At 48.7% G+C, this 12,193-nt stretch overlaps 1 protein-coding gene across 1 annotated transcript; it reads left to right on the plus strand.

The window, feature by feature from the left end:
• Positions 1-8,057: 8,057 nt before the first annotated feature.
• LOC139060945 (uncharacterized) lies at positions 8,058-11,655 on the plus strand. Its single transcript, XM_070540301.1, has 2 exons — positions 8,058-8,846; positions 10,415-11,655. Exons 1-2 carry the CDS (start codon positions 8,553-8,555, stop codon positions 11,531-11,533), a joined length of 1,413 nt encoding a protein of 470 aa, XP_070396402.1. The 5' UTR covers positions 8,058-8,552; the 3' UTR covers positions 11,534-11,655.
• Positions 11,656-12,193: the final 538 nt, after the last annotated feature.

Here is a 12,193-nt window from a genome sequence, read left to right on the forward strand (position 1 = left end):
TACTGCAATTCACGCCCTCAATCCAGCGACTTCACCAGATTCGCCCGCTTCTGATGAAATTTTGCGAGTAGCACGAGGTTTGAGACAAGCGCAGTGAAACCTGCGGTGAAAATGCCCTGTTGTTACGCTTCATTTTTTTTTTAACAGAGCACCAAACACGGCCGCAGCGGCCGCATTTCCATGCGGGAGAGACACAAGAACATCCGTGTACCATGCACACTTACTAGCACGTTAAAAAAATCCCCCGTGGTCAAAATTAAACCTGAGTCACCCACTACGGCGTGCCTCACAATCATATCATGGTTTCAGCACGTAAAACGCCAGAATTTGAACAAGCACACACACACACAACAAAAAGCGCTTTTTTTGCGCATTCAGGCTATGTTAATGCAGCACCATCGCATGTAGTTGCAAACTCTCAAAACACGGATCGCAAACTGATGTGATACTGAGAATTCGTTCCTACTAAATATAGCCGTCCAATTCACCGGAACATGTGGTGTAAACGAAGTAGCTTATAATCTAAATAACAGAAAAATTTAAACTTTATTTATACGTATAATTAGTTTGATAAAGGGAAAATCGGACATCCACCCGTTCGTAGCAATCGGTATACAAAGGAAACCCATACCGGTTCCTCCAAAGAAAAGCCTCACAGGTGAAGAAAAATTCGTCCTGGTCCGGGACTCGAACCCAGGACCACGTCCTTTCCGGGGCCGCCACTCTACCAGCTGAGCGTTGCGGGCTTCCGCAGATCTACTACGTCAAATAATTAGTTAGATGTTTTAATGCAGATAATGTCTGCCTCAGACCGACTCAAGAAGTGGTATTGTGCAACGCGTCATAGATGATTTGTAAAGATCATGTGAGCAATTCAATTAAACATCCCGTATGTATCGCAAGCATTAAGCCTCTCCCCGGTCGATGTTTGGTCGACCAAATATCTGTTGCGCAGGAAGTGGAATTTTTTTATGTCCCGGCAGATGCTCGTACAATATAAGCATGGGAGAGACTGCGTGCGTGTAAACGCATAGCCCACGGCGCACCACGCGCCAGCCCGCAAGCGATGCCAATGCGATGCGTAGCGCGCGCATTGCTTGCGGGCTGGCGCGTGGACTCCGTCCTGTTGCCATGACAACGTAAACGATCGTCTGCGCCGCCATTTTGCTTCTGCGTCGCCCTGCCGTTAGGGCCGCAACTAAAGGGGACCTTGGCGCTAGCGTCGAAAGAGCGTCTGCTCGAAAACAGCCAGGGGCAGCCATGCGGAGATTAACCCCGCTGGCCCTGCCACGACAGGCGCGGTGGCGGATTCGACGGGCACAGCTACGCGAAGCGTGAGCTGGCGCGCCGCGCTGCGGATGCTTTTAGCGCAATGGAGAACCAGCGCTGGAGTTTTCACGACGCCTGCGGCGCCGCCCTGGCGGTCAGAACGTGCACAATGCAGCCGCATCCCGCGGACGAAAATAGAGAGTTTTAGTATTGGGGACGCAAGGCGTTGGGGCCCCAAGCGCCTGGGTGCGTTTGCGTTTGCGTACGCAAGCAGAAACGTGTTATAGGTTAGCGGCCCCAAACGCAAACCGCAATGAGGTCGCATGCGCTCGCAGCACCACCAACGTCTGATCGTTGCTGCGTTATCATGTTATAAAATATGAAATGAAGCATATGAAGTAAAGTACATTAAACTCTTTTTATTAGAAGCAGTTAATAGAGAGGTTTACAGCGTCCGGTAATCGGGTAAACGCAGGCTGGGGCGTTGGGGCGGAGCCATGAACTAGAGCGGCCTGCATGGTGCTGCCACCTGGTGGCGCAAAGCTCAAACAGACAAAAGCAGCTAATATTGCAGTAACCAAGTGTATTTTACTTTGCTGCGGGTATAAATTTTTGGCAGCAACACAATTAAGACAGTGCCAATAATTTACACCGGCAGTGAAGTAGAATAGACTTGGTTACAGCAATATTAGCTGCTTTTGTCGATTTGAGCTTTGCGCCGCCAGGTGGATGCACCAAGAAGGGCGCTCCCGTTTATGGCTCCACCCCAACACCCCAACTGCGTTTATCCGAATACCAGTCACGCTAAACCTCTCTAATACACATAAAAACGACGTCTGTCGAGACATGGCGAAAGCTTTATTAGATTATCTACCCGCTAGCTTCTCGTAAGTTCTCCTACACCGCAAGAGTCACGTGGGTAACGTGACCTCTTAGGGGCAGCGATGTTTTCGGCCGCTCCAACAACCCAAGGGCGCAAGTTGACGTAGCGGTCTGCGCATGCGCAGTAACGTCGCCCCTAGTTCTTGCGTACGCAAGCCGCTTGCGTCCCCAACACAAACTCCCTAATTGCTACTAGTAGTGGCGTTGCGTGCCGTGAAAGTCGAAGGAAAACAAAAGGACGCCGACGGTACTGTTGCGTATACAAGTGCCGCAACTACGTCGGGATGAGGGAGGATGTATCCTTCGGCGTCTTTCCATCTAAACCCTACGAACAAGAACGGAGGTGGCGTTGGATCCAAGCACTCATACGAGCGGAGTAAATGTTCCCGTCTTGTCGCCCTGTCAAGCGGTGTCGGGCTGGTTTCTAAATCGAATTTTGCGTGTGTGCTTGGTTTATTCGATAGTGAAGACGGTCAGCCCTGCCAGACAGTATCAAACAGCAGAATATACAGTCGGCATTTCGTCGGAAACAAAATGAGCAATAGCATGCACCATCCGGCCTATCTACCAACCATTCTTCCTTTGCAATACCACCGCCAAGCCCCTCCCAACGCCACCGCAAAAGCTAACGATACGAAAGGCAAATATTATCCATTCATTGCCAAGAGTTATGTGGGAGGGCAGCTGCCTTGTAATACGATTTGTGTGCGCGTACTGCCGGCGCCCGCGCGACTAAGCCACCTATGTGTTTTTAAAGATGCGCATGCGGATGAGTAATCGGCGCTGAGATGCAACTGGTAAATTTATGCAATTAGTGCTAAATGTGGGCAGCGTTGTTACGGATCTAGCAGCGGAGCACTCAAACATTTGCTTGCGCGAGTCAGCTGATGCGATAAAGCTTTCTTCTCCATGACTGCTGTGGCGAAGTAACATCAGAATTTTTGATGCCTAGCCAGAGAAATATGGAATGTCCTCAGGCCAACTAATACTTCTGAAACGATAGCGCACCACGACCGGAGTCGTAGCTGCTAGATTTGCGAGGCAGGCTGCCCCGCAAGTATGACAACGGCACACGGCGCAACCGTTAAAGAAACACACATGCTCGCCGCGACACACTGTAAAAAATATATTTATTTATTTATTTAGTACCCACAGCGCCCATTCAGGCATTACAGCGGGGGTGTTTACAGATGAAGAAAGAAGCATAAAAATTGCAGCTCTGCATAAATTTGTGTAATGTTGAATTCCAATGGCGGACTCGGAGCAGCTGACGGACTCCGTGAGCGAGCACTCGACTCTGGCGCAGAGCAACGTCTCCGGAGCCGCGCGTGGAACGCAACCTGCGCCGCCGGAGCAAGGCGGAAGCGGAAGTTCTATCACCGAGTTACCCAGGATACCTTGCGTGTTGTCATTTCCTTCCGCTGTTTGCTCCCAGCGCCGCCGCACCGGTCACTTGTCTCTTCAGCGCAGTTCACCTGTTTTTTAAAAGTGCGGAATGGATATCTCGCCAAGCGTGCAGCAGCTTTTGCTTCCTCGCGAGTCGTGACCAGTGGCGCCTCCGAGCAGACAAACGTGGTAAAGGAAATACGTCACGCAAAGTTCCGGTCCACTCCGCCGATTTTGGTGGAGCATCTTTTTCTGCTCCACGGACTGACTCCCGCTCTGAATCCCCTCCGACTCTCTCATTGGAACACCTTACTCCCGCCCTCACTCTGCCATTGGAACAAACTTGCTCCGAAACAAGCAGAAAAACTTGCTCCGACTCCGCCATTGTAATTCAACATAAGCCAACAACACATTATTATACGCCGACAAAAAACGCACACAGCCAAGTTGCACGCAGCCACGACGGACACAGCCACGTTGTAGATGTCACATGTCGCATGTGAAAAAAAAAGTACATAAAGCACAATGATTACAAGGACTCATAATGAAAAAAAGCGAATAATAAGTTGCAAAAAAAGAAACAATGCGGTGATTAAGAAAGAGTGCGACAAGGTGAAAAAAGAGGCACTAAAAGAAAATGTAATTTGTAACTGGGATCCTTTACAGGTCATGATAATTGCTAGATGTCCACGCGATATTTGTCAAGCCTTAGGGGATCAAAAGATTCTATTGCTTTTAATGCAGAAAAGAACTTGTTAGGAACACAAATTCCTACAACTGAGGAAGGAAGTCGGTTCCACTGACTGATGGTTCTTGGGAAAAAAGAGCTGCTAAAGTCCAATGTATTACATTTGTATTCTCTTATCTTCTGTTCATGATCTTTGCGTGCTGATGTGTAGTGCGGCTGGTTTATGTACACGTCGCGCGGAATTCGAGTTTGAGAGTGATATATGCTGTGTAATAGTTTCAGTCGAAACGACGCTCTTCGGTGCTGGAGAGATAGCCAGTTTAGCATTGCCTTAGATTTAGTTGTACTAAACTGCCTGTCATACATTTCTATATCTAGTACATATCTTGCCGCCATGGACTGAACTTTTATGCGAAGCATATTACGAGAGCTCAACCCAGCTCCTCAGGCGCGGCGGTGTCGCCTTCAATACCACGTGACACCGTGACGTCACGACAGAGGAGAAACGGGGCTCCAACTCGCGCCGTCGCTCGCGGCGTCGCGGCGGTATATAAGCAGCTGCGCTTGCCTCTGCTAGACACTCACGAGGTGAGATGCCTCCTGGAGACAGAGCTGCTCGTTGGAATGAGAAGCGAAGGTTGCGGCGTGCTACAGAGACTGTTTCTAGGTGGCTTTGCTACGGCGCCACGACTACGCGCCCCGCATCGGACGCGGTGAGCGTCGAGCAACGCAGCGTTCGGCGCGACAACGAAATGTGCGCCTGAGCAAGCGCCGCACGCCTGAGCCGACACCGACGACACCGGCTTTTCTGCGACACGAGCTCCTTAACGCTGTCGCGTTAAAATAAAGGCTAGTATGCTTCGCATCCTGGGCTTAACCTTAGCTAAGCCACAGCCAGTTTTTTCTAGTCTTTCTTTGTTAGTTACTGATGAAGGGTCCCACACAGAGAATGCGTATTCGAGCGCAGATCTTACATATGATTAATATAGTAACTGCCGGGTTTGTTGTGGAAACGCACGTGTATTTCGTGGTAAAAATCCCAAGCTCCGAGAAGCCTTGCCTAGAGTATAATCCACGTGCCGATTCCATGATAAAGAGGGGCAAAAGTAAACGCCTAGGCATTTATATTCACACTCCATTTTTACTGGAGAGCAGTTTATCGTGTATTCAAATTTTCCAGGATTTTTTTTTTTTCTGGAGAACCTCATACACACCGTTTTCTCGAGATTCAGTTTCATTTCCCATCGCTCACACCACTCGTGTATGGCATATAAGTCGTTTTGAATTACGAAGCAGTCACTTTCAGATGTAACTTTACGGTATAATATAAAGTCATCTGCAAATAACCTAATACGGAACTGCACATTTTCATTAATGTCATTGATATAAAGTAGGAAGAGAAGGGGCTCCAGAACTGATCCCTGGGGTACCCATGACGTAACATTAGTTATTGCAGATTGTTCGCCGTTTACGACTACATATTGTCGGCACTCTCGTAAATATTCGGCGATCCACGCAATAACTTGGGGATTAATAATAAAACTGGTTAGTTTTTGCAGTAACATGTAATGTGAAACGGTATCAAACGCTTTTTGAAAGTCAAGAAAAATACAGTCGACCGATGATTTGTCATCCCGGGCAGCCGCTAAGACATGTGTGAACTCTACTGGTTGGGTGACGCATGATAATCCTCGTCTAAATCCACGCTGATTTGAGTTAAATAAAGAAATTACTATCTATATGTTTGACTACTGCAGTATATAAAACATGCTCTAGAACTTTACTGCACACAGAAGTTAGTGAAATTGTACGGTAGTTATTAATAACGTTGCGCGGGCCAGTTTTATGTATGGGAGCAACCGATGCCATTTTCCAATCAGCCGGAAGTGAACTGTGTTCCAAGGACTTCTCAAAAATAATTTTCAAGTACATTGACACTATATGAGAACAAGACTTCAACATAAAATTGGGTAAACAGTCAGGGCCCACAGCTTTTATACAATTTAAATCACGAAGCAGTAATTCAATGCCCCATGCTTCGATCACTATCTTAGGCGTGGGTGTGGATTCGCGTTTCAACAATTTCATATCTTTCCGAGAATCCGTTGGGGCAGAGAACACTGATGTAAAATAAAGATTGAACAACTTGGCCTTTTCTGTGGCGTCGCAAATTGTAACATCGCCATCGCTCAAAGCGGGGATAGAAATGTTGTCTTTCTTATTTCGTTTTAATGTTTCCAAAGTCCCTTGGGACTTTGCTTTATCTTACTTTCTATTGTTTTGAAGTAGGCTGATTTTGTTTGGATTATAGCGTTGTTCACTTCCCGCGTTGCCAGTTTTAGTTTACATAAGTTTTCTTTAGACGCGTATCGTTTGAATGAACGGTAAATGCTTTGCCTACGGTTCACTAAAACATCCAGTTCTTTAGTGTACCATGGCTTACTTCGATTACGCCTTCTAGTCAATACCACAACGGAACAAACCGGTTGCGCAGTTCAAAGATTTTTTCTTTAAATAGAACCCATAGGTTTTCCACAGAATACTCATCCGCAAGTGTTTCGAACACAACGAAATACGCTTCCAATGAAGTAGTGATTGCTTGGATATCAGCCTTGGCGTAATTGTACATGCGCCGACTCTTCTCATTGTAAATGCTTACATGTTTCATATTTATTGCGCTTAGCACGACGTCATGATCACTTATCCCTGGCAATATTTCAGTTTTCTGGACCATTTCTGGCATACTTGTGAAAAAAAGATCTAGGATGTGATGTATATAAAGCTTAAAAAGCTTCTTTCGTCACTTTTTCACTTGATGGCGCTAGCTTCTTTACGAAAACTCTCCATTTGAAGTGGGCCGAAAACGGAAGCACACGAACTTATAATACGGCAGCGCACGTGTGTGTTGTCTGGTCCAGCGGCTGGAATATGACGCGTTTCGTCGCCAGGGCGGCGTGCAACGCACTCTTTTCTACGCGCCGCCTATCCAGCGCTGGTTCCCCATAGCGCTTAGCAGCCCGCGTCGCAGGGACTCCGGCGTCCGGTATCGCATCGGCAAAAAGATTACCCAGGCCTTCTATATTGATGCAAGGCATTGGCTGAACTAATTGAATTTATCAAGCTAAAGTACCTAGAAGAGTCGTAAACTACGACATGCATACAACCTACAGAGATCATAGCTCTCTGATTGTAATTTGTCTTTACGAGAAAACACAATTCTTCTACGCGAAAACTCAAACAAACCGCTTCACCCATACAAACCGGCCGCGGCGTTCCCAGACCGCCCGCGGCCGTGCTATTTCCCGCGCCAGCGCGATGGGCGTCTTGGAGGCCGCGGAGAGGCCCACCCGGTTGGTTGCATTCACTCCAGCTGGCGCTCCCCTCTGCCGCATCGCGGCCCACGCAAGGGGGCGCAGTTCAACCACCAAGCTCGCCGTTCGCGGCAAGCGTATACAGGTATGCATTAGGATTACGTATACTCCAGTTGCCGGGAAGCGTGAGGAGCAGTCAGGGATCTTTGAATCCTATCGCGTTCTGCTCTTAAAGCCGAAGCTTAGGCGTCCTTCAAATTTTTTTGTCGAGTCACGGGTACGGACGCATACGGCCGGGTCGCCAACGCAAGAAGTCACTTGTGTTTTTCCTTTTTTTTTATCTCTGCGCCTTTTCGTGACCAACCGTCGCTCTTTCTTTTCACAAACGGGGCGTTCTCTACAAAAATAAAAGCGTGGCGGAAAAGGCACTCTGTAGAAGGGGACAGCTAAGACAAAAACGAACCCTTGATTTCCGTTACGTCAACGAAGTAGTGCCGTTGCAAGCCGCCACAGCGCCAATCGTAGGAGGGGCACCTCGCGGCTGCACTCGGTTATCGGCGGCGCGCAAGAAGGAAGCGCGGAGACATTCACGCTTGCAGACCCGGAGGAACGCGCATGCGCGCAGCAGTCGGTATCGACGACAGGGTTGCGCTGCCCGAAGGTGCGGAGGGTCGTTTCGCAACGCGTTCGCGCGCCCTGCAGTATACGTTGTGGCCGAGTGCACGTGACAATGGAGCAAGCCCAGCGTATACGCACCAGGAGATGCGGAATCGGCGGTAGATGTATGGAGCAGGTGTCGCCGACGATAACGAAGCAACTGTTCCTCGCCGCGCTGCGAAGGCCATGAGGGCGATAAGTGTTTCCCATTGTGCGCAATAGTGCTTGCTGGGCTCATTTTATCTCTCGTTGACGCTGATCTAGCCATAGTGTATGACACCACTGCAGCAGCGACAAGCTCGGTAAAAAAGCCGCTGTGCTCTTATGCGAGCCTAGCATTCGTGCCCGAAGACGCCGCCATGCCGGATCGTGGACAGGGACGGGTGCACCGTTTTCGCGACCACGTCGTCTCCGGCGTCAACTGGCGACCGACGCGGTTCGTCGACGAGGTTCCCAGTTCACGTGTGTGCGGCCTCTGCCGCATGATCCCAAAACGGACGGTGCTGTTGCCGTGCGCTCACGCTCTGTGCCAATCTTGCCACGCAGCCAGTCTCGAAGGGGGCGTTGGCCAGTGTCCATTGGATCGAGAGCCATTCGAAGAAGCGGAGTGCTTCGGTTACGAATTCCCTACCAGGAAAGCAAACGCCGTGAAGGTGAGAGGGAAAGAAACAACTTCTGTCACCCTCTGAAGGGGGGGAGAGGGGAAGGAGGGGAATTATGCAAGACTATTGGCATAATTGCGCTATGGCATATCTGCACACCTCACGATAACATGAACGATTAGATACTCTTACCGAACAGTAATTTATACTAATTCACCCTGACTAAATGTCACTTTTAAGCTTCTGTCAAAACTAACACAATAGAACAACACGGACTCACTGAAGGCTCACGTGAAATATTCTGTTACTCGGTATTTACTTATTTCTTAGTGTCACAGATAAGAGAGCAATACAAAAAAGGCAATACCTTGAAATGTGTGACGTCACACTGATGTTTTATGGTCGTCATTTCTGCGCGAAATTCAAACGGAAACTGGTGGTAATTAATCACTTCAGTGACAATTCACTGACAACTCAGTGATTCAAACATTGTTCTTCTTTTCCTCGAAATTCGCGCTGAAACATCAGAAAACGAAGATTTTAGGACATTATTCCTTAACTGCTACTGCCCGCCCTGCTCCCCGACCACCCTATAACAGCTATCTGGGCCCGTAGCATGTGAGAGGATTCATATGAGGAGCAAGCTAGCAAACGAAAAGATAGCGGTCTACACTGCACTACAATGCCGCTGTCGCCAAAGATAAGCTAGGAGCTGAAGAATAGTTGAACTACGGAGTCTCTTTTATGCGAAGCATATTACGAGGGCTCAACCCAGCTCCTCAGGCGCGGCGGTGACCATGAAATCACGTGACACCGTGACGTCACGACAGAGGAGAAGTGGCTTTGCCTCAACTCTTGCAAGACGGGCTGGGTGGGAATCGAACCAGGGTCTCCGGAGTGTGGGACGGAGACGCTACCACTGAGCCACGAGTACGATGCTTCAAAGCGGTACAAAAGCGCCTCTAGTGAATGCGGTGTTGCCTTAGAAACGAGCTGTTTCTAAGGCTCAGGCGTGCGATGCTTGCTCAGGCGCACATTTCGTTGCCGCGCCGAACGCTGCGTTGCTCGACGCTCACCGCGTCCAATGCGGGGCGCGTAGTCGCTGGCGGGTCGACGGGAACGCTGTCGCGTTCCACTCTTGAAGGCGAAGCAGGGTAACGCATGAGTTGTTTCTTCGTCTAGCCGAACCAAATATAGCCAAGGAACAGCAGTTCACCAGGCTAAACAGTGGTTCAACAACTAAAATAAAGGCTAGTATGCTTCGCATCCTGGGCTTAACCTTAGCTAAGCCACAGCCATTTTTTCTCGATTCTGGCTTACCAAGCCTCATTGTGTGCAAGTCCCTGTCTTGCTATTTAGGAACATAATTCAATGATTCACCTTCACCTAATATCCATGTTTGACGCATCTTTAGTACATAGACAGCGGCAAGTGCTGCTGGGCGATTTGAGCATATTTGCTTCCCCATAAAATCTGGCGTATACGCTGGTTCGCACCGGAATTCATGTAAAGGTAGGTTCTAAAAGTTAGGCACAGGTATAGAAGGCGCCTTGCGTAAAAATTATTTGTCGGCGAAAAATTGTAATGAGTGTTATTTAACTATTTTATTTCCTCTTAAGGTGTACTGCTGGAACGAAGCGCACGGCTGCGAGTACACGGGCACCATGGACCGCATGCTGGAACACTACGAGAACGTGTGCACATTTCACACCGTGGAGTGTGTGCGATGCGGTGAGGGAGTCCAGCACAGAGACCTGGCGACGCACTACGCGGCCGGATGCAGTGCCGGTGTTTCTTCTTCGATCACAGAGTCCTCGGAGCGTCCAGCACTGACCCTTGAAGACTTGAATGCTGCCCTTGAAGACGTGAAGGCGAGGTTGGGATGCCTCAACCACGACCAGCTGCTGCCAGTGATTCAGAGTCAGCTGAATGAGCTTACAGAACAAGCCAGAAACCAGGAAGCCAGATTGGCTGGGATCACTCGCGAGCTGGGATCGTGCGAGCAGAATTTAAAGGCCGAGATGGCTGAAATCGCCGCCACGATTTCATCGACCGTGTCCCATCAACTCACATCTCAGCAAAATCCATTGGAGGAAGCCAGCACGTCGAGGTCGCGGTCGTTGAGCTCGGAACAACATGAGATACGTCGAAAGTGTGAACACTCAGCCCACCTGGAACACTCGCGGCAAACTTCCCCGAAGCCTGATTCCAGCCGTGTCATTGCCCGTTGTGAGCCTTGGGACGGTGACGTTCGGCATTTGACCAGTGCGAAGTTGACACCCGCTGCAATTAAAAAAATTCCTACCGTGAGATATCTGCTGACCCTAGAAAACTTTGAGGAAATCATTCAGTGCCAGGAAGGCTCAAAACAGTTTGCCGAGATTACGGTGCGGCACATGGCGGACACGCACTTTACCATTGCCTTTTGGAAGTACGGCGGTTCTGCAGCTGAGCTCGTTCTGAAGATCCAGTTTAACGGGACGCGGGTGGACTCCAAGTGTTGGCCGCCTTTCTGGAGCGTGGACGCGCTGCATCCATTCATTGGACGTTCGTTGACTCCCGCTGCCGAGCGTTGTTGCTGCAACCGCCATGACCCCTCATTGCTGCACTTCCACCTTCAATTTACTACAGACATTGCCACGCTGGAAAAGCGCGGCTTCCTCCAAGACGGAAAGATGGAGTTCGAAATCTTGCTCACCGATGGAGATGTGGGCGGTAGCATCAGAGGAGCACCCTAACGTTCGCCATCGCACAATGTGCACTGCACCGGAGAATCCTCCTCGCCGCTTCACAATATGCGTCACAGGAGCATAACGAATTTTTTTTATCTCCTTTCTCGTAAATAAAGTGATCTCTGCGACATCTGGTTTTTGAAAATTTGCTATCCCTAGTAACCATCAACCTATTCTGTTCTGACTTTACTGGCCGTTCATTTTGTTTATTTCTTGTGCTAATACAGTTTTTGTTCCGAAATCTTGTGCTCCTCGAGTGGTTTCTGACCTTATGGCGTTCACGTAGATATTTTTCTCTCTATTATTGCCGTGCGTCTGTTAAAGCGATTGATTTCAATGCGACGTTCGTGTTTGATACTACTCTGGAGTACCGCGTTGTCCCGTGTCCCAAATACACGACCAATGCTTATGCGTCGCATCGCAATTATTTATTTATTTATTTATTTATTTATTTATTTATTTATTTATTTATTTTACCTTAATTCAATGCCCGGAGGCGTTAAAGAAGAGAATGGGTCAAAATACATAGCATGTGCAGATAACAGGGTATAATAATATTTTTAAAAAATTGAAAGTGCGGACTAACAAATGCATCCTTCAATAGTAGTTCTAAAAATAGACGTATCGGTTATGTTAACAATTGAGGCCGGCAGATGATTCCATTGA

This window comes from Dermacentor albipictus, chromosome 6 (genome assembly GCF_038994185.2).
Source record: "Dermacentor albipictus isolate Rhodes 1998 colony chromosome 6, USDA_Dalb.pri_finalv2, whole genome shotgun sequence".
In the NCBI taxonomy this organism is placed as follows: Eukaryota; Metazoa; Arthropoda; class Arachnida; order Ixodida; family Ixodidae; genus Dermacentor; species Dermacentor albipictus.